General features: G+C 37.4%; 2 protein-coding genes and 1 long non-coding RNA gene across 5 annotated transcripts; 2 read left to right on the top strand and 1 right to left on the bottom strand.

The window, feature by feature from the left end:
- Positions 1–461: 461 nt before the first annotated feature.
- LOC131790537 (ATPase family AAA domain-containing protein 2) lies at positions 462–12634 on the top strand. Of its 3 annotated transcripts, none has more exons than XM_059107746.2 (20): positions 462–593; positions 737–891; positions 1030–1088; positions 1204–1451; positions 2388–2679; positions 2951–3085; positions 3499–3686; positions 3774–3915; positions 4020–4168; positions 4310–4558; positions 5334–5721; positions 6077–6519; positions 6769–6987; positions 7414–7513; positions 7907–8106; positions 8640–8885; positions 9009–9045; positions 9658–10395; positions 11182–11411; positions 12076–12634. In XM_059107746.2, the coding sequence occupies exons 1-20, from the start codon at positions 504–506 to the stop codon at positions 12139–12141; spliced, it is 4374 nt and encodes a 1457-aa protein (XP_058963729.2). In that variant the 5' UTR covers positions 462–503; the 3' UTR covers positions 12142–12634. The 3 variants fall into 3 exon arrangements, with proteins under 3 accessions (XP_058963729.2, XP_058963728.2, XP_058963730.2); XM_059107745.2 differs by having other exon boundaries at positions 7904–8106; XM_059107747.2 differs by lacking the exon at positions 11182–11411 and having other exon boundaries at positions 7904–8106.
- Positions 12635–12915: 281 nt separating this feature from the next.
- Positions 12916–14531, bottom strand: LOC131790539 (acyl-coenzyme A thioesterase 13-like). The gene is made up of 3 exons (XM_059107748.2): positions 14408–14531; positions 13898–14082; positions 12916–13813 (listed from the first exon to the last, which is right to left on the bottom strand). Exons 1-3 carry the CDS (start codon positions 14495–14497, stop codon positions 13624–13626), a joined length of 465 nt encoding a protein of 154 aa, XP_058963731.2. The 5' UTR covers positions 14498–14531; the 3' UTR covers positions 12916–13623.
- A 23-nt stretch (positions 14532–14554) lies between these two features.
- LOC131790536 (uncharacterized) lies at positions 14555–15795 on the top strand. The gene is made up of 2 exons (XR_009340696.1): positions 14555–14694; positions 15653–15795. It is a non-coding gene; the product is annotated as an uncharacterized lncRNA (long non-coding RNA).
- The last annotated feature ends 2282 nt before the right edge of the window (positions 15796–18077 follow it).

Here is an 18077-nt window from a genome sequence, read left to right as displayed (position 1 = left end):
CACAATAACCTCTTACCCTGAAAAAAACCTGAGGAAGGAAGGAAGGAAGCGTCCTGAGGACGCGTGAAACCGAGAACAGTCCGCTGCGTTCCTGGGTCATGTTTGAATAGGACCCAAAAATCAAATGCAATTTACTTAGTTGGTACACTGTGGCCAAGGTCTTTGAAATTAACTGAATTGGAAAACTTGCTTTTGGAATTGTTGTCTATTGACTTGCTTCGCACTATTACAATCATAGGTTTCCAGGATTTCTATAAATAAAATACGCAGATTTCCTTCTCGTTGTCTCTGCCTTATTGAAAGTGAGATGAAGAAGAACAAAATTAAACGAAACGAAAAGCAGAAATAGGAAGCATTGTACTGGTGACGATATCGATCCCGCGGGAATACTCGCAAACGCGAGGACAAATAAACACAGAGCTTTTGGCAGGAATATCCGGGACATCACCTTTAGACAATAACAGCGCAGTCCTGAAAATGGCCGATCAGCGAAGGAAACTATCATGGTGAAAACAAGGACAAATTCGCCTATTATCCGCACTTTGCGGTCTGGAAATGGGAGAGGGAAAAACATAGGAAATATAGAAGAGAAGGTCAGTTCTGACGGCGTTATTATCGCTTTTGTTGGTCAAAAAGATATGTAGACCGCGATTAGTTTGCAGTCAGGTGCGTTGCACACTCACAGACCCTGACACCAGGAAACTATTCAGTTGACCTTGACTCTTATCTTCAAAAGGTTCCATCTAGCGATGAAAGTGGACTGGATTCAACACCTTTTCCATCTAAGAGACGTCGTTTACGAAGTAGAGGGGCCTATAATGATACTCACGAGTATCCCAAACTACCGGCCTGCACCGTTCCTTTGACGCGTTCGACTCGTCGAAATGAAAGGTAAGCCCAAATGTGTTAAACTTCTGTCTGTATTGGAATCTTTCACCAGTACTTCAAGTAACTAAGCTCCAGGGAGGTTGATGGCAATGTTATCTTTATGAAAGCGGAAATTTTCAATGATGTTATCTTTCCATTTAGCCTCTTAAATGGACCTACTGTTCATGTGGAAACCAGGAATTCGCAATCGCGTAAGCGAGGTAGGCATGTGAGAGATTTTTATATTTTAAGTTTCCGGTTCTCAAGTTGCCTTTCTGTATTCAAAAACGTTTTATTTGATTTGAGGCAATTCAGTTTCAATCTTTTGCACCACAGGAAAGAGAGGAAGGCCTACGAAATCTATGCCACAGAATGATAGGAAGAAAACCAAAGGAACCATCGTGTATAAGACACGGCGAAGCGATCGTAAACGGCGAAAGGTGTATGAGACCTTGAATGTTAGTATGCTAACAGATCACCGTTACTTGACTGAATTTGGGAATTCGAAATCCCCCAAGAAAGAAATTGAAAGGAGCAGATTCCTGCACGACGAAGATAGCGAATCTCAAACCGAGGGCGACGAGGTAAAATATTAATATTGCTTTGTTTTGTTTGAAATTGGCGCCATTTCCACCGCTTGGCGCCAATCACAGATATCTCTACTTTTCACTTTCTGGGTAGTCTCCTGCCAATATTTGCTACGAAAGGGCCTTTTTCTTCGCTAAAATTACTATAACCTAGTCACATCCTTTTTGCAGAGGGCAAAATTCTTCAAATTATTCACTAGTTACAATTGTTGGGTAAAGAGCTGGGGAGAACTCTGTTTACCCACAATTCCAATCTTTATCTTCTCTCAGCAGGTTTAGTGAAATAGGTTAAGTCTCTATGTGCTCAAATTCTGTGTAAAAATATTTACCTCTCAGTTCAATGCTTTGTCAAATAAAAGAAAGTGTAAGAAATCAGTACAATTTTGCTGATTTTTTGCTTGGTGTTTTTCCTTGTTAATTAAATTTTTTAAATTTTCAAACCTTTCCTTTGGAGGACGTTTAATAGGGATGTATGTATTATTGCAATTGTTTTTGCAGTAATAAAAGTATTTTTGTGTATGATCCTGTTAGTGACAAAGTAGGAATTTGATTATAAAACTGAGAGAGAGCTGTTTTTCACTTCATTACCACTATATTGGTGTCTGTGTAAAGAAAACCAGGATGGCTTTTCCATACAAAGCTTTGTGAATGTAGGTGAAACATGTCTCTGAATGAATTATGCATTTTAAAAAAAATGCTAAGATTTAAAACTTGGCAGACCTCTTTATGTCAGACTTCCATCTTACACCAGATTCTTCATATCACTGATTTAATTGTTTTAAGAGCGTGCCTTTTAATGTGAAGCCGTAAGATCATTCATGGGCAAGCCAAAATGTTCAATGGATCATGATTGTATTTTCACTTTATCAAACATACTATCTATAGTTTAGTGTCTTAATTTGAGTATGGTTTTGTACTCTTTCTTCAATCTAGGATGTTGTTGGAACACCCAGCATGTATGACCTTATAAAGAGAAAACATGATCAGACTCCAACACCAGAAAAAAGATCAAGTAGAAATAGAAGACATGGTGATCAGCAAGAGGAAAGTGACAATGATGAAGATGAAGAAGATGATGATGACGACGAAGATGAGGATGATGATGGTGATGATGGAGAAGATGAGGAAGGGGAGGAGGAGAAGGGTATTAAAGGTTATGAACTGAGAAAGAGACGAATGATTCCAAACCGATACATTGCACCTCCTTTGAAGACCAAGGAAAGAGGTAATTGTCTTTTCTTGTAACAATGTGTGTGGATGATGCTGTATTGTGGTCATTTGACAAAAAGTTACATGTATACTCTATGTTGTTCTGCAGTTAGTAATGGATAAAGTCGTCCATGGTGTTCAATGGCACCTATATGTCATCTAACAAAACTTCACCCTGATGTTTTGTTATATACAAGCCTTTGCTTTGTAATTGTTGATTGAATGTGTTATTGGACATCTTTACATATCTACAAAGTACTCAGTCTTTTAACTGCTTCTGTTTTCAGGCAAGCGAAGATTTCATATGAATGTAGAGCCAAGAAAGAGAGGTAAAAAACCATCACAGTATGCATCTCCAGTCAGAAGAGTCCGCAGACCCAAAAGAAAAGCTCATCATGTGAGCTCCTCTACTTCATCTTCTGGTAAGTTGGATCTCCTAACTCTTCTGTCTCTAGATAAGTGACTCAGTCCTCTTTTGGCATAAGGGATATATTTGTTGACTTTTAAAGTGGTTATATCTGTAACTATAGCTTCTAACAGACTGAATTGAAGCTAACTCCAAAAAGTAACTCATCCCTTCCTATCTAGGTGCTTTCTGAAATTTATTTGTATCCTAAGAAATGTGATCTGTGAACCAGTTGAGTTCTTGTACCTTGCTTTGATACATACTTTTTTATTTACAGTTTTGATTACTTTTGATTTTCTGTATATTAGATATATTTTAGCCTGGGAGAAGACTTGAGAACTTTCAAGTGATTAGTTAAAGGGGCATGATTCTCTATTCCTGTCTCATTCCATGAATGTATATCCCAAAGCATTTTCTGTGTTTTTCTAGATGACTCAGACAATGAAAAAGATGAGAGAAAGTTTGAACGCAGGAAAGCTAAGAGCATGGCGAAAGCCAGGGGTCGCTGTCTTCCAATGAACTTTACCATGGAAGATACAGCTTCTGGAATTTTCAAAGAAAGAGCAAGAATTGGATCTAGTTTAGCAGATGTGGATCCTATGAACATTGACCAAAAGGTTTGTATTTAAATGAGTATTTGGAGATTTTGGGGTTCCTTATTGATGAGAATGTTTTCTATTTATTTCCTTTTATTTGTGACATAGGTCATGTTTGATGCAGTTGGTGGTCTTAGCAAGCAGATAAGGGCTCTGAAAGAAATGGTTTTGTTTCCTTTGATGTACCCTGAAGTTTTTGAGAAGTTTAAGATTGCTCCTCCAAGAGGTGTCTTATTTCATGGTCCACCAGGTTTGAATGAGTTCATTTTCTATTTAATAGGTTTGTGAGTTTCTATCTGATTCAGTTTTAGATTAAAGTGAATCTCTAAGACTGGTAACCTTGATCTATTTCAGGGACTGGAAAGACACTTGTTGCACGAGCCCTTGCTAATGAGTGTAGTCAAGGTGACAAAAAAGTTGCATTTTTTATGAGGAAGGGTGCAGACTGTCTTAGTAAATGGGTTGGTGAATCTGAAAGACAGTTGAGACTGTTGTTTGACCAGGTAATATATTGTCTTGTTAGAATTTCCAAGTTGGTTATTTTCTCCCTCATCAACCCACCTTCAATTTTTTTTCTGGTTGCACTGTTTTACCTTAGTTATGTTTCACACCCATTAACTATATTTATACTGGTTTTCATACAGGCTTTTAGTATGAGACCAGCCATCATATTTTTTGATGAGATTGATGGTTTGGCACCTGTACGCTCAAGTCGTCAAGACCAGATTCATAGCTCTATTGTATCAACTTTGTTAGCCCTGATGGATGGATTAGACAGTAGAGGTGAAATTGTGGTCATTGGTGCAACCAACAGGATTGATGCTATCGATCCTGCACTGAGGCGTCCTGGCCGTTTTGACAGGGAATTTCAGTTTGCTCTTCCTGATAGGAATGTAAGCTATTTTTAGTACTTTGAAAACAATTTACTGTTTAAAAGTTATGGGAAAAAATTTTGTTGAACTACAATTTCCTTGGTGATGTTTGAAGACTTGTTAGCTCAATTGGTAGAGCGCTGCACCGGTATCGCAGAGGTCATGGGTTCAAATCCCGTACAGGCCTGAATTTTTTTCAGGTCCTATTTACAACTACTCTTTCCAGTAGTGTTCTTAGCTGCGAGGATCTCCTAATTTCATCTCTCCACCGCAGTGCAAATATGTGAAATTTTCATATATCTAAAATCTTCATTCACTTGGATGTTTATTTGTACCCAATTCATTGACCAGCTCCCAGTTGGCTTGTTAGCTCAATTGGTAGAGCGCTGCACTGGTATCGCAGAGGTCATGGGTTCAAATCCCGTACAGGCCTGAATTTTTTTCAGGTCCTATTTACAACTACTCTTTCCAGTAGTGTTCTTAGCTGCGAGGATCTCCTAATTTCATCTCTCCACCGCAGTGCAAATATGTGAAATTTTCATATATCTAAAATCTTCATTCACTTGGATGTTTATTTGTACCCAATTCATTGACCAGCTCCCAGTTGGCTTGTTAGCTCAATTGGTAGAGCGCTGCACTGGTATCGCAGAGGTCATGGGTTCAAATCCCGTACGGGCCTGAATTTTTTTCAGGTCCTATTTACAACTACTCGTTTCAGTAGAGTTCTTAGCTGCGAGGATCTCCTAATTTCATGCTTCTTCTTATTTAAAATAAGTTTGTGATGTTTCTCTCATAGGCACGAAGAAGTATCTTGACCATTCATACTCGTGACTGGGAACCTAAACTATTGTCATCTTTTGTAAGTGAGGTAGCAGATCGCTGTGTTGGATACTGTGGTGCTGATATCAAAGCTCTTTGTACAGAGGCTGCACTTTTTGCCTTGAGAAGACGGTATCCACAGATTTACAGCAGCACAAGAAAACTGCTAGTAGATGTCAACTCCATTGAAGTAACTGCTAAGGATTTCCAAAAAGCAATGACAGCCATCATCCCTGCCTCTCAGCGATCTGTGGTTTCTCCTGCCAGAGCCCTCTCCCCCCTCATGAAGCCACTTCTCAAAAAGACTTTGTCTCAAACATTGGAGATCCTTGAGAAAATATTTCCCCCTGCTCATATTAAGACAGGTACAGCACACATGTGCTTACTTGAAAATCATGTTATTGGCACTGTCAGGTATCTTCCCAACACAGGACAAATAAAATGAGGTTCTTTATTACAATAATGTGGAAAGAAGTCAAAAAATGGTTATGAGTGGAAATAGGTTAGGGGTCAGGGCAAAGTTGGACAATTTTATCTTGAGTCAGGGGAAAGAGAGTAGAAACTCTCTATAGCACCCTTCAAAAATGCTTTGAAAGGAATAAACATGGCATTCAGTTTAGGTAGCATGAGTGTTGACTTTTCCCTTAGATGTTCTTGAGCTGTGAGTTTGAGTTGAAGATAGTTTTGTTTGTTTGTTTTCTTATGAATTCTTTGATCCAGTGACTGAAAGTAGTCCCAATAGCCTGATGGGTAACCCCAGTTGTAGCAACAGCAGCAGCCGTCATGATCAGCGAGGCAGAATGGTTGCTGTTTTAAGTGATGAGGAAGCAAGCTCAGATGAGGACTTGGGACCTCCAATCTTCGAGTCTCTTCCTGGTTCATCAAGAAGGGAGCGCTATTTGCGAAGAGTGCAGCAAAATTCCAACAGTGTTGAGTCAATGGAAGTCTCCCATTCTTCTTTCTTCAGCAGGACAGATGGTCAAAATAAGGGAATGTCAACTTATCGACCCAGACTCCTCATATGTGGGAATCAAGGCATGGGCCAGTCAACACATATTGCCCCTGCACTACTTCATGCAATGGAGCATATGACTGTGCACTGTTTGGATTTACCAGCATTATATGGAGTTGCTTCCAAGACACCTGAAGAAGCTTGTTCTCAGGTTTGGCCCTCAATTTATTTGTAGAAATAAGCTTAGAAGATGCAATAACTTTCAGAAGAAAAATTGAATTTGAGTTTGACTTTGATCAGTGTTAGGACTGACCTGGTTTACAGATTTTGCATAGCTTGATTTGAATACAATTATTGCTCATTCTCCTTGAAAAGGTACTTGTCTTTAACAAGGTACTTCAGTTCCAAGAATTTTCAGGTTTCCCACCCAGCTGAATTAAGTAATTTCTTCTTGTTTCAGCTGTTTCGTGAGGCACGTCGTACATCACCATGTATAGTGTATTCACCCCATTTTGATGCTTTGTGGAATGCCACAGGAGACAGCCTGCATGCTACATTACTATCACTGCTTCAGGATCTCCCTCCAGGTGCTCCTCTGTTGTTTTTGGTAACTGCAGATGACTGTTGGAGTAACCTTCCCTCCATAATGAAGGAACTGTTTTCAACAGAAACAGGACAGGTACTTAATGCATTAATGGTGTGGCCTTTGCAGTTCTGTAAAATTTCAGACACAATAGTTCTTGAAAACAGGCCATAGATAGGAGTGGTTGATATTTCTTTTGAGTATATACTAAAACAGAGGATAGCATTGAAGGCATGTACTGATTGGCTTTTCAAACGACAAATCTCCTTTACTGTTCACTTACGAGCAATACATGTGGGATTGTGTCTGAAATACTGTAATCTTTGCAGGAATAAGTGAGTTTGCATCATCTTTTTATGCTGTATCATCTTGCTGTTTTAAATTATACTAAAACAACTACTGGTTCTCACCTCAGTGTTGGTGGCAAGCAATGGACATTTGCCCTTCTGCTTTGAGGTTGATACAGATATTGAATGATGATTATGTCATCTTTTATAGTGACTGCTCTGATTAATTTTCAAGGTATTCCAAGTTGCTGATCTGTCCTCAGATGAGAGGAGAGCTTTCTTTCACAGTCTGTTCCTCGAAGATGCTATTCTGCAACCCAAACCCAAGAGATCAAGTAGGAACAATTCTATACTACTGGTGCAACAGAGCTGTATAAAGCAATATGGCTTTATGTTTTGCAACCCTATGGATATTCTTGATTACACAAACTTTGCCTGATTGGCTATTACCATTTTGGCCTTGCTCACATTAATTAACAGACAGGCCTAGTTGTTTTGAAAATCATATTCAAGTGATGAAGATTAATACGAACAGTTTAATTTGGTTAATTCCTCTTAACCTTTATTGACCTTTCTATATGTACTTCTATATGTATTTCATCATTTTTGCATGTTAACATTTTTTACAAGGCCCGTGAAGAAAAAGAGTGACAGATTAATGTGGTGGAAAAATGTCATTAATGTGATTGCTTTAAGCATAATACTTTGTTGGACTTCTTATCCAGCAGGAAAAGATAAAATAGTGGAGGTGTTACCATTTGCTCCTACCCCACCCCCACCACAGTTGTCAGAAGCTGAGCTACTGAAGGCTCGTCAAGATGAGGAGAATACCATGAGGGAACTGCGCATCTTCCTCAGAGATGTTACCTCAAAGCTTTTACAAGATCGAAGGTTCAAAGAGTTTACCAAACCAGTGGATTTGATGGAGGTAAGAGAATCATTGTAGATTCTTCAAATTGAATCCCTGGTCTTGTGGAAGAGGTGGTCTACTTACTGAGCCAGTGTTGTATGATAGAAAATATAGCAACTGGCAAACAGTGATGGTTCTTAACTCTTTCACTCACAAGATCTCTCTCCTTTGTGTCTTCAGTACAATTCTTATCATGTTAGTTTGGCAAATTTGGTATTGGATCAATTAGGTAGTAGTTCCATAATTGATACAATGTATGTTTCTTTATTCTTTTCATTTGCCTGCTGGATAATTTATGGATATTGTAAACAAAAAATTGTCTTGGTCGCTCATAGGAGTTATAGGATTAAGAGGCTTTCTGTAGCCATGTGCTCATAATGTGGGCCAGAAGTCAGTGTTAAACAGTTGGAGGGCTTTGGCAAAATATCCCCTTTATTTCCTCTAGTTATTAATAGTCCACTCTCCTCACAAATATTCATTGACATGGATCAGCTTTGTTGTTAAAAAAAAAATTCCTTTTTCATTTTAATGTAGCTTTGATCTCTTTTCAGGTTCCTGATTATCTTGAGGTGATTGATGAACCAATGGATCTTGCAACAATACTACAGAAAATCAACTGTCATCAGTATAGTACTTGTGCACAGTACTTGGCAGATATTGATTTGATCACAAGTAATGCTCTTAAGTACAACCCTGACCGTGATCCAATGGACAAGCTTATCAGACATAGGGCTTGTGAACTCAGTGATGTGGCACACTCAGAAATCAAATCGCAACTGGAGCCAGAGTTTGAGAAGGTGATGAAGTTGTGAAAAAATAACTTAAAGTGGCTATAGGAGGTTTACTTTAACACATTGTCTTAAATTAATTATTGCTGCTGATGGAAAGTGCTAATTTTTCTATTCATTTGTTTTTTTCAGACTTGTGAAGAAATCATAGCAGCAAGGGAAAGAAGGGGTAAGAATTGAGTTGAGATCATATTAATTGGTTTTTTTTATATAGTAGTTAGTAACACTAATGTTTTGTCTCTTAGTTATAAGTAGTTGTAAGCTTGACATGATAGCAATGGTTATCTCTAGCATATAATTACTAGCCTGTGGCTTGTGTTTGCTGAAAAGTGATCACCTATTTTGTCAAGATTTTAGCTGAGATTTGCATCCTGTACTATGCACTCACAATGTCTCTATACACACAATTGCTCTTGAATGTACTTCTTATTTCAGAGATAAAGATAAGTTTCATACCAGATAGAGCTTATTTAAGTTTGCTGACAATTACCTTTTCTTGAAGAACTGCTCTCCTTGGTTAAGTACAGCCATGCAATGATAAGGAATATATCAGTATTATCCAGGGTGCTTAATTGTGCACATATACTTTTTTCTTCAAAAAAGGAAGGGATTTATTTAAGTTGCAAGGAGTTTGGTGTAAAGAAAATTTTGTCTCTGATGAGAGTTTGTTACTGACACTTTATAGTCACAGTACGTTGTAGGAAGATCATTGGCAAGGAAGAGCGAGACAGGCAATGTGTCAGGAGAAAAGCCTCTGATGGTTGTATTTATTTTTCCCCAGGTGACAAATCAACTGCTGCTGCTCCTGCATTTGTGTTCACTGTTCCACTGAAACAACAAACAGCAACTGAGGTGACAGCGTCAACACCACTTCAAGATCAAGTAGAGAAAGCAGCATTGGGTGTCTCTGATATAACCTTTGTATCTGAATCCCAGTCACAAAGTAATGGCACAAGGCAGAAGAAAAAGCCAAGAAGAAAGAAAGCACCAATCTATTGGGGAAAAAAGCCAAGTAGAAGGAAACTAGATGTAAAGCAAAAATTAGACTCAGAGATTGATCAGGTTACTCAGGAGTTTCTGGTTGAAGTGAATGGGGAACAAGCAGAGGTCAGTGGTGAAGCTTTTCCTGATGACTCTGGAGATAGATCAACCAATGAGGAAACTGAAAAAGATCCTGGGGTGATCTCTGATAAAGAAGGTGATGTAGCAAACCATCAAGAAGATGATGATGAGGAGGAGGAGGAGGAGGAAGAGGAAGATGATGTTGAATTGATGGAGAATGGGGTTGCACCCATTGATGGAGATGTGGTTTTGTTACATCCAGAGAATCTCACCGCAGAAATTAAAAGTGGTAAGGTGAACTCAGAGTCTGTTCTTCAAAACAATTTGGTAGTGCCCACAAGACCTATTGGAAATCATGATTTATCAGGAACATTGTCCAGTCTGCAAAATGGGGTCACCTCAGATGTTTGCTCAGAAGATATTGCATCGGAAAGTGAATGTGACAAGGAGCCTGAAGGTGAGAATGCCTTAACCCTTTCAGTCCCAAGATCTCAAAAGAAATTCTCACCACTGTCTGCCATGCAATTCTTTTGATGTCACTTTGGAGAATTTGGTGTTGGATCAACACATATTCCCCTAATGGAAATTTTGGTCTATTTCATTACTTGTCTCCTGATGTTGTATCAATATTGTGAGAAATCTCTGTTGGTCACTCATGGGAGTTCAAGGGTTAAGGCTATGTATGACTAGAATAGTGTGTACATCAAAGGGAAAAAATGCAGTTATATATTAAGTCAGGTACTACCCCTGTAAAGCAAAATCTTGCTAACAACGATTCTGACAGGGTTATGAGAGAATATGCACTAAAGCCCAATATGGGAGCTATCTTGGTTTCACAAACAAGTGGAATTATCTGCAGACTGCTTTGATGGGATGCAAGTGCACCATAATTTTGCCCCTCCCCTCTGTTGACATCAGATTTATACCTCTGGTTAAAGAGAGGCATTGTGATTGAAAGGTTTCTTGTCCAAGAACATCAGATCTTGTCTCTCTTACCTGTGCATTACACTTAAATGTTCAAGTAGTGGATGTGATTTGTGTAGCATTAGTGGAGGTTAAGGTTAGTCTGGTTTTCCCAACCACAAGATACCTAACTTAAGCCATATTGACCCCATTGTGGAGTACATTTGTACCATTTGGTATGAAACGTGGAAAACTCTGGTACTTTAGAGCTTTCAGGCCCCTTAGGATTCCCAAATAGTTTGAATTTTAAGTGTTTTTCCTTTTTTGATTATATGTGAAGACTCTTCCAATAATCCTCAAGAAAACAAACAGAACAAATCTGCAGGCTGCACTTCCTGGGGTAGTACTGCACTCAATGAAGACGTCATAGAGAAACTAGAAACTCTCCTGAATTTGCTAGTTGATGCAACTAAGGGGGCATCTATCGAAATGCTAGAGAGATATCACAGTTCTCTTCAGTGCTGTATCCACAAGCAGAGACACAATCATGATAAAGGAGAGCTTCTGAAGGTGTGTAAACTTGAATTTAAGGGGTTGAAATGATTTCAGCTGGTTTACTGTAAAGAAACTGCTGACTGACATCAAATGGTAAATTTGGATTTTCAGTTGTTGTAGGGTTTTGTGGGAAGAAGTGGCAATGCTATCCAACATGGCAGTGTCCCTTTTTTTTTTTTGATGATTTGAAAAGGGAAAGACTCCTTACTCAAAAGTATTAAGTCATGCAACTTCCAAGCTTTTAACACTGTTCAACCAAAGCATCGGTAGCTGGAAAGTGGTCAAGCTTTGAGGATTTAATGGCTACTCTAGTCATCAAGGAGAAATATTTTGGCAAAAAAAATTTGGGGGGTTAGTGGCACTTTAATCATAATTTTTGGTGTTCTTTGATAAGAATAGTATCCAAAAACACATTTTACCGTGCCATCCACTTCCATCACACCTAAGTCCCTAGAACTTTGATCAAGGAATGGTAATCTGACATTTTCAAAATGCCCAAGGCTTCATGATAGGAACTTTCTCAACACTCCTCTTTGCAAACCAGACAGTGGGTGTTCTTTTTTTTTTATGATTTATCTAATTAATTCCTGTGAAGCCTACCCAAAGGAGTTCCAAGGGTAGACTTTGCCCAAGAGTGAGTAGGCTGCCATTGACTGTTATTCTTTAAATTTGTTTTCAGGATTTGGAACTGATGATTAAAGGCTATGGACGATCTTCAAGAACTGTTTGCTCATTTCAAAAGTGATCCTCAACGGTTAACTTGTAACATAGTCTCATTACTTTCAAAAGTAGAACCCCACTAACTTAAACTGTTCAGAAAAAGGAATACAGTGTAAGACCAAAGTGTTCAAGTTAGTAAATTGTAAGCAACTAAAAACCCTCCTCCAGAAATGTGGCTCTAAGATTACTTTAACAGACAGTTCCAGTTAGTGAGGTTCTACTCTAGTTAATATTTGGATCATTAATTTATTAACAATTAATTTATTTTGAATTGCTCTTTTCTGTGAAAATAATAATAACTTTTGAGATTAACTTTAGTGTCTGTATAGATGGACAATTTTTTGCAAAGCATTATTACATCTATTTCTGCTTACGCCTGACAACCTAGAACATAGATTGTTGGCTAAAGTTAAAGGCTAAGTTTTCTACATCTTTTTTTTTTTTTCTCAGAAATAGCTTTTTATTGCAGTCATATGTTAACCGTTAAAACAAACTATCAATTTGCTGATCACCATTTTCTGAGGAGGAGTGGAGAGGGAGGGGAAGTTCAAATTAGGGTAATATATATTTTTGAAAACAAAGGACTTATTTTAAATGGTACAAAAGTGTAACATTCTTGTATTACCATTCACTGCATTCGTAAATAGTTGCACTGAGTTAAAATGAGGTCATGTCATCCTTTAATAAATAAACTATCAATGATGGAAAAGCTTAAAAAATAATAATAAATGAAGATTTCCCAGGACAGAGATTCTGTATTTTCCATTACTTATGGTCATTTGTTCATTGTTTTCTTCACTGATAACTAAAGTTAACCCTGCTTTTTGTACTTTTTTCAGATCAAGACCACCAATAGTTAAATATCCCTTCCTAACCTTTAAAAATGAAACAAATTTATCTACATTCCCAAATATGCTTTGGCAGCATTCATGGTTATGAATACTAAGGTTGTATATACAACATATGGATTAAAATTTATGTTTCATTTATTATGTTACATTACATAAGCATGTGTATCTGACCAGGACCACAAGAAAGTTAAGAATCTATGAGGGCAGTTTCAAAGTCATGTATTTGACCCAATTACTTTGGCTTGGCCTCTCAAGTGAATGTAGAAGTCTTAGGGTATAAAATTTTGAAAAAATCTGTTGAATTAGAGGAACAATGAGACTGGCTTTTCTTAAATGTTTCAGGAGGAAGGAGGAAAGAATTACTTGCAAACAAGCATGGAAAATTGTACACTTAATTCAAACCTAGGAGGTAGCTCATTTATACACAATATATCCAGAAGATATTCATCACTCAAATTAAAAGGAGGGAAGGGGACTCAAATATATTTGAATTTCCAGGATGGAGAGACCAAAAAACTAGTTCTAGGATGATATTGTTTGAAGAATTCAAGAATATTTAAAAAAAGGTGTCATGATTCCTGCTTCTCTGTTAATGGTATGGGCTGTCCCGCTAAGGAATTATTGTTTGAAGAATTCAAGAATGTCCAAAAAATATGTCATGATTCCTTCTTCTCCGTAAATGATGTGGGCTGTCCTTCCCCAATAAATTTAGTATGACTAGCTTTTGCTACAAGTTTGCCATCTTTGTTTAACAGTTCCGCACCAGTGAAGACCAATGTACGACCCATCTTGATAACTTCTGCATTTATAGTAACGTCTTCTCCAACTGGAACTGGCCTTAAGTAGCTGCCATGAAGAAAAAAGTTTCCATAGTGAAATATTACAACATGTGCAAAAGGGGTCAAAATATAAATTAAGATGATATAGTACCTTATGCTCATATCAACACTGACACCAAGTTTGTGTGGGGGCGATGTAAATGTCACCACTGTAGTTAACATGTCAACCAAAGTCGCTGTCATTCCACCATGGAGGTTGCCCATTGGATTCTGGTGACTTTCTTCAACTTTCATTTTGAAAGAAGCTTTACCTTCTGACATTGACAAGAGCTCAATCTATCAAAGAGATAACTACAGCTTACTAACGTAATGTGTAGATTGTTAAAGTGCTTGCATCAAGGTAAAGAAAGTAAAGACTGAGGAAATGAATCAAACTGTCTCACCCTTAGTCCCAAACAGACAAACAAACACGCACACCCACACATATACAAACCTGTTTGAAAAATCCCAAAATTTTGCAAAAGTAATTAGACAGTAAGATACATTGAAGGTTAATAGAGCATAGAACCTGCGAAGAATATTGGCTAAGGCTTTGTTTTCGAATAGTATGGGGTAATACAGAAATTCTGTCCAAATTTTAAAACGATAAATCATCTTATACCTTGTCTCCAACCTTGTCGAAGCCTCTAGATGACTTATAACTCGTCAAAATTTGACGAATTACACTTCGGGCCGCATTCGTTGCCGACATCTTGAAATCTGTTGGAGTAGTACGATATGTAAGCGTAAACAAGTTGTCCCCCAGAAGCTCTTGCGATCAATACCTCTATCCCAGTCCACATTACACGATCTCGGCCTTCTTCGTGTAACTCTTGAATTGAAAGGTTCGGTGATTTGAACAAAGAGCAGTATTGAAGCTTTAAGATCCATCTATCAGCCTTGGAAGAAGTAAGCTGCAATCTCTGTTATTTCTATATGTATGTTGAGTGTCACAGAAGCGGAATTATAGCGCGAATTTGGCGTAAATAGGATTGATCTTACGTACACGCGTGTAGTACATGGAAGGCTATACTAGATAAGAGTTATTTATCTTTATATAGGTTCTTTTTGACCAACGAAGTAAACAGTATTTATCTGCGTAATAGTGAAATGAGTTATACCTCTATGAATATTCGTTACAGTATAAAACGATCTTTGAATTATGTGTATGTTAGACGATTCAAGTTTCTGTTCCTCGCAAATCGATTGCCACTTACTCTATTTAGACGCATTTTTAGTCTTTAGGCATTATTAAAACTCTTTTAGAGCTGCAGATACTGCATACCCAAAACATCAAAGGGATGTTTATGTCATCGCAAAAAAAAATTGGTATTTACCCTGATGATGTTTCAACTGGCCACAACATCATAAAGCGTGCTTAGATACGACCAGTGGGCTTCACTTTCTTTGTATTATAAATTAGACATCTTCAAGCTTTTTTACAAAGGCAATAATGCTACTTTCCCCAACTAACTGTCTGAAAACATCCTTAAATGTCGCTCAAATGGTTACTCTCTGAGGGGATGTGACCTTTTAACATTACCCAGGTTCCAGTTTAGCTTCTACTGCTCACCTTATACAGTCATACCAATTTTGTTTTTACTAAGAAGTGATAATATACATCATTTTCTATTTTCAAATTCAAGTCTTGTTTACATAACTTGTAATTTTCCTTTTTTTGTTCATGCGACTGCACAAGCTTACAAGTAGCTTGAAATATGATTGTATAGAAGTGAAGGTCATCATCATCATCATCACTTCATATTGAGAATACACTGTATTTATATGGTTGAACCCCCTTTCAAGTGTTGACTGCCATTTTGGACTTTTAAAATGTTATTAATGCATTGTATTTCCTTGTTTACAGTCATGATCACAGACGTCCAGCTAGCAGCGTTTGCGAACATCCTAGGTGTCTCCCTATTTCTTCTTGTTGTCCTTTATCACTTTGTTGCAGTCAACAATCCCAAGAGGAAGGAAGAATGAGCAACTTGCTTGAAAGTAACGTAAGTTAGGACATCTTTTGATAAAAGCTATCATCAGTTCTGGCCACGGCAACACAGATGAAGCAATCAATTCGAAACTGTACCAAGTTTCACAATTGCCTGCTGAGGTTCAATATCTCAGTAGGACTTATTTAATGTTTGTCAGTCAGAACAAATTAAATGTTTATAATACAAGTTCCTTATATAATCTATGGGAATCTTTTCCATCCTTAAACATGCTTGTTTTCTCTTTTATTATCCTTTTGAGTTTGATGTTTTTAACCCAAGTAAACTTTCATGTTCAAGGTTTTCTACTTTGTTTTGATTATTTTCATATGTATCAAAAACGACTCAAACTGTTGTCATCTAGCTCATTAAGTTTGTCTTCAAGCCTACGTTCCCAAGTGGCTTTAATTTTCAATTGGAACAGTTGCAAATTAATTTCAGATTCATTTTGTAGATTCTGCCTCTTATATGCACACTTAAAAATAAAAAGCAGTATTTATTAACATTTATAGAGGAGGCAAGGAAGCCAGAGAAAGCCAGAGAAAGCCAGTAAGGGTTATGTAATGGACTGTGTTACATATCTAGTGTAACAGAGTATATTGAGAATGATTAAGGAGTATACAAAGTTTTAAATATATCTAAATTCTTGTTCTTGTCATCACTGATATCTTGCTGTGAGAATTTGTGGGGTATAATTTGCTACTGAACCTTAAATATTTCCTATGTCCTCTAATATATGTTTATTACACCTGAAAGGAATGGTAACATATGGAGATAAACTAAATCATTGTTTTTTTTTTCCACAGGTAAAGAAAAAATTAAAAGTTCATATTCTTCAGTGATTCAAGAAAATGAAAGGAAATGCCTAGAGATGAAAAACAATTAGAATTTAAAGGATTTTGCTGTTATTGTGGATTCTAACTTACAAATACGTCTTCTATGTAATGCTGTAGTAAGCCCAATAAAAACCTATGTTTGAGAATTGATGAATCTTCAGAGTTTATGAAATAATGTACGTTGGTACAAGAGAGGGAGAATTGAAAATTCAAGGTAAGGTTCAGTAGAATGCCAACTTGCAGTTAAAAGTTTCTTTCTCCTAGCAGAAAATTCTTTCTCAGTTGAGGGAAAAACTATTACCATACACCAGCCAATATTAATTGCAGCAATTCCCAACAATTGCAAAAATTTCTAGCCATCCTTTCCTACTGAATCATCAGAATTTGTGATATTGGAAGAGTACCATGGTGTTCTCTATTTCAAGAATGAGGCAGCGAAAATTCTCTGGGGTTTTGGACAGTTCTATCTTGTCTTTTCCAAAATGGTTATATTTCTGGTAAGTACTAAAACAAGGAACGACCTAAAACCACCTAAAACCACCTACAGCCATCTACAACCACCTCAAAAATTTCAACAACCACCCACAACCACCTCAAAAACATCTACAACCACTCGCAAACTATCTAAAACCATCTAAAACAAGGCATAAATGTCTAAAATAAGGCGAAACGACAACATGTCACGTACACGAAATACGAGAATCGAACGAAACCTCTACCTCCCCCTGAAATCTTATTCTCCCTGGTCCCATGTATAATCAACCATCTCACGAAATGAAATGCGATAGCATGCTAATTATTTTATATTCCCTCAGCAAAAGACTTAAAGAACTTTACAAAATGAACTAACAAGTTACAAAAAATAATAAATAGGGAATAATACATGGGCGCGCGTAGATATGGAATTAATCTTCGAGTGTTTAACTCGATAGCTCACGAGTGAGCGCAGTGAACGAGTGAGATGTCGAGCAACATGCTACAAAAAATAATACATTGGGAATCATACATAGGCACGCGTATATATGGAAGTTTTTGTAACCATGATTCAAAGCATTTTCCATCTTAAGAGTCAGCGCCAACGTACTCTACGATTGTTATTCGAGGATTGTCGATTCATTTATTTGCATTCATTAATGAGGTCGGATTTTCTTCCCAGAAAAGGGCTATTGTATTTATATGATAAACAAAATAATACATGGTTGCTTGTAGATATGGAATTTCCCTTCTCGTGTTCAACGTTATTATTTTTTGTAACTTGTTAGTTCATTTTGTAAAGTTCTTTAAGTCTTTTGCTGAGGGAATATAAAATAATAAGCATGCTATCGCATTTCATTTCGTGAGATGGTTGATTATACATGGGACCAGGGAGAGTAAGATTTCAGGGGGAGGTAGAGGTTTCGTTCGATTCTCGTTTTTCGTGTACGTGACATGTTGTCGTTTCGCCTTATTTTAGAAATTTATGCCT

Source organism: Pocillopora verrucosa, chromosome 2 (genome assembly GCF_036669915.1).
Source record: "Pocillopora verrucosa isolate sample1 chromosome 2, ASM3666991v2, whole genome shotgun sequence".
Taxonomy (NCBI): domain Eukaryota; kingdom Metazoa; phylum Cnidaria; class Anthozoa; order Scleractinia; family Pocilloporidae; genus Pocillopora; species Pocillopora verrucosa.
The sequence above is the reverse complement of the archived record's forward strand: the minus strand, read 5'-3'. Positions and strand labels throughout refer to the sequence as shown.

Excerpts from the sequence above, each read along its gene's own strand:
- LOC131790537 (XM_059107745.2), top strand. The coding sequence starts at position 504 with ATGGTGAAAACAAGGACAAATTCGCCTATTATCCGCACTTTGCGGTCT. Across the intron at positions 3,916-4,019 it reads CTTATTTCATGGTCCACCAG|GGACTGGAAAGACACTTGTT; the intron begins GTTTGAATGAGT and ends GATCTATTTCAG. Across the intron at positions 6,988-7,413 it reads TTTCAACAGAAACAGGACAG|GTATTCCAAGTTGCTGATCT; the intron begins GTACTTAATGCA and ends TTAATTTTCAAG.
- LOC131790539 (XM_059107748.2), bottom strand. The coding sequence starts at position 14,497 with ATGTCGGCAACGAATGCGGCCCGAAGTGTAATTCGTCAAATTTTGACG. Across the intron at positions 14,083-14,407 it reads TCGACAAGGTTGGAGACAAG|ATTGAGCTCTTGTCAATGTC; the intron begins GTATAAGATGAT and ends TCTCTTTGATAG. Across the intron at positions 13,814-13,897 it reads AGTGTTGATATGAGCATAAG|CTACTTAAGGCCAGTTCCAG; the intron begins GTACTATATCAT and ends TCTTCATGGCAG.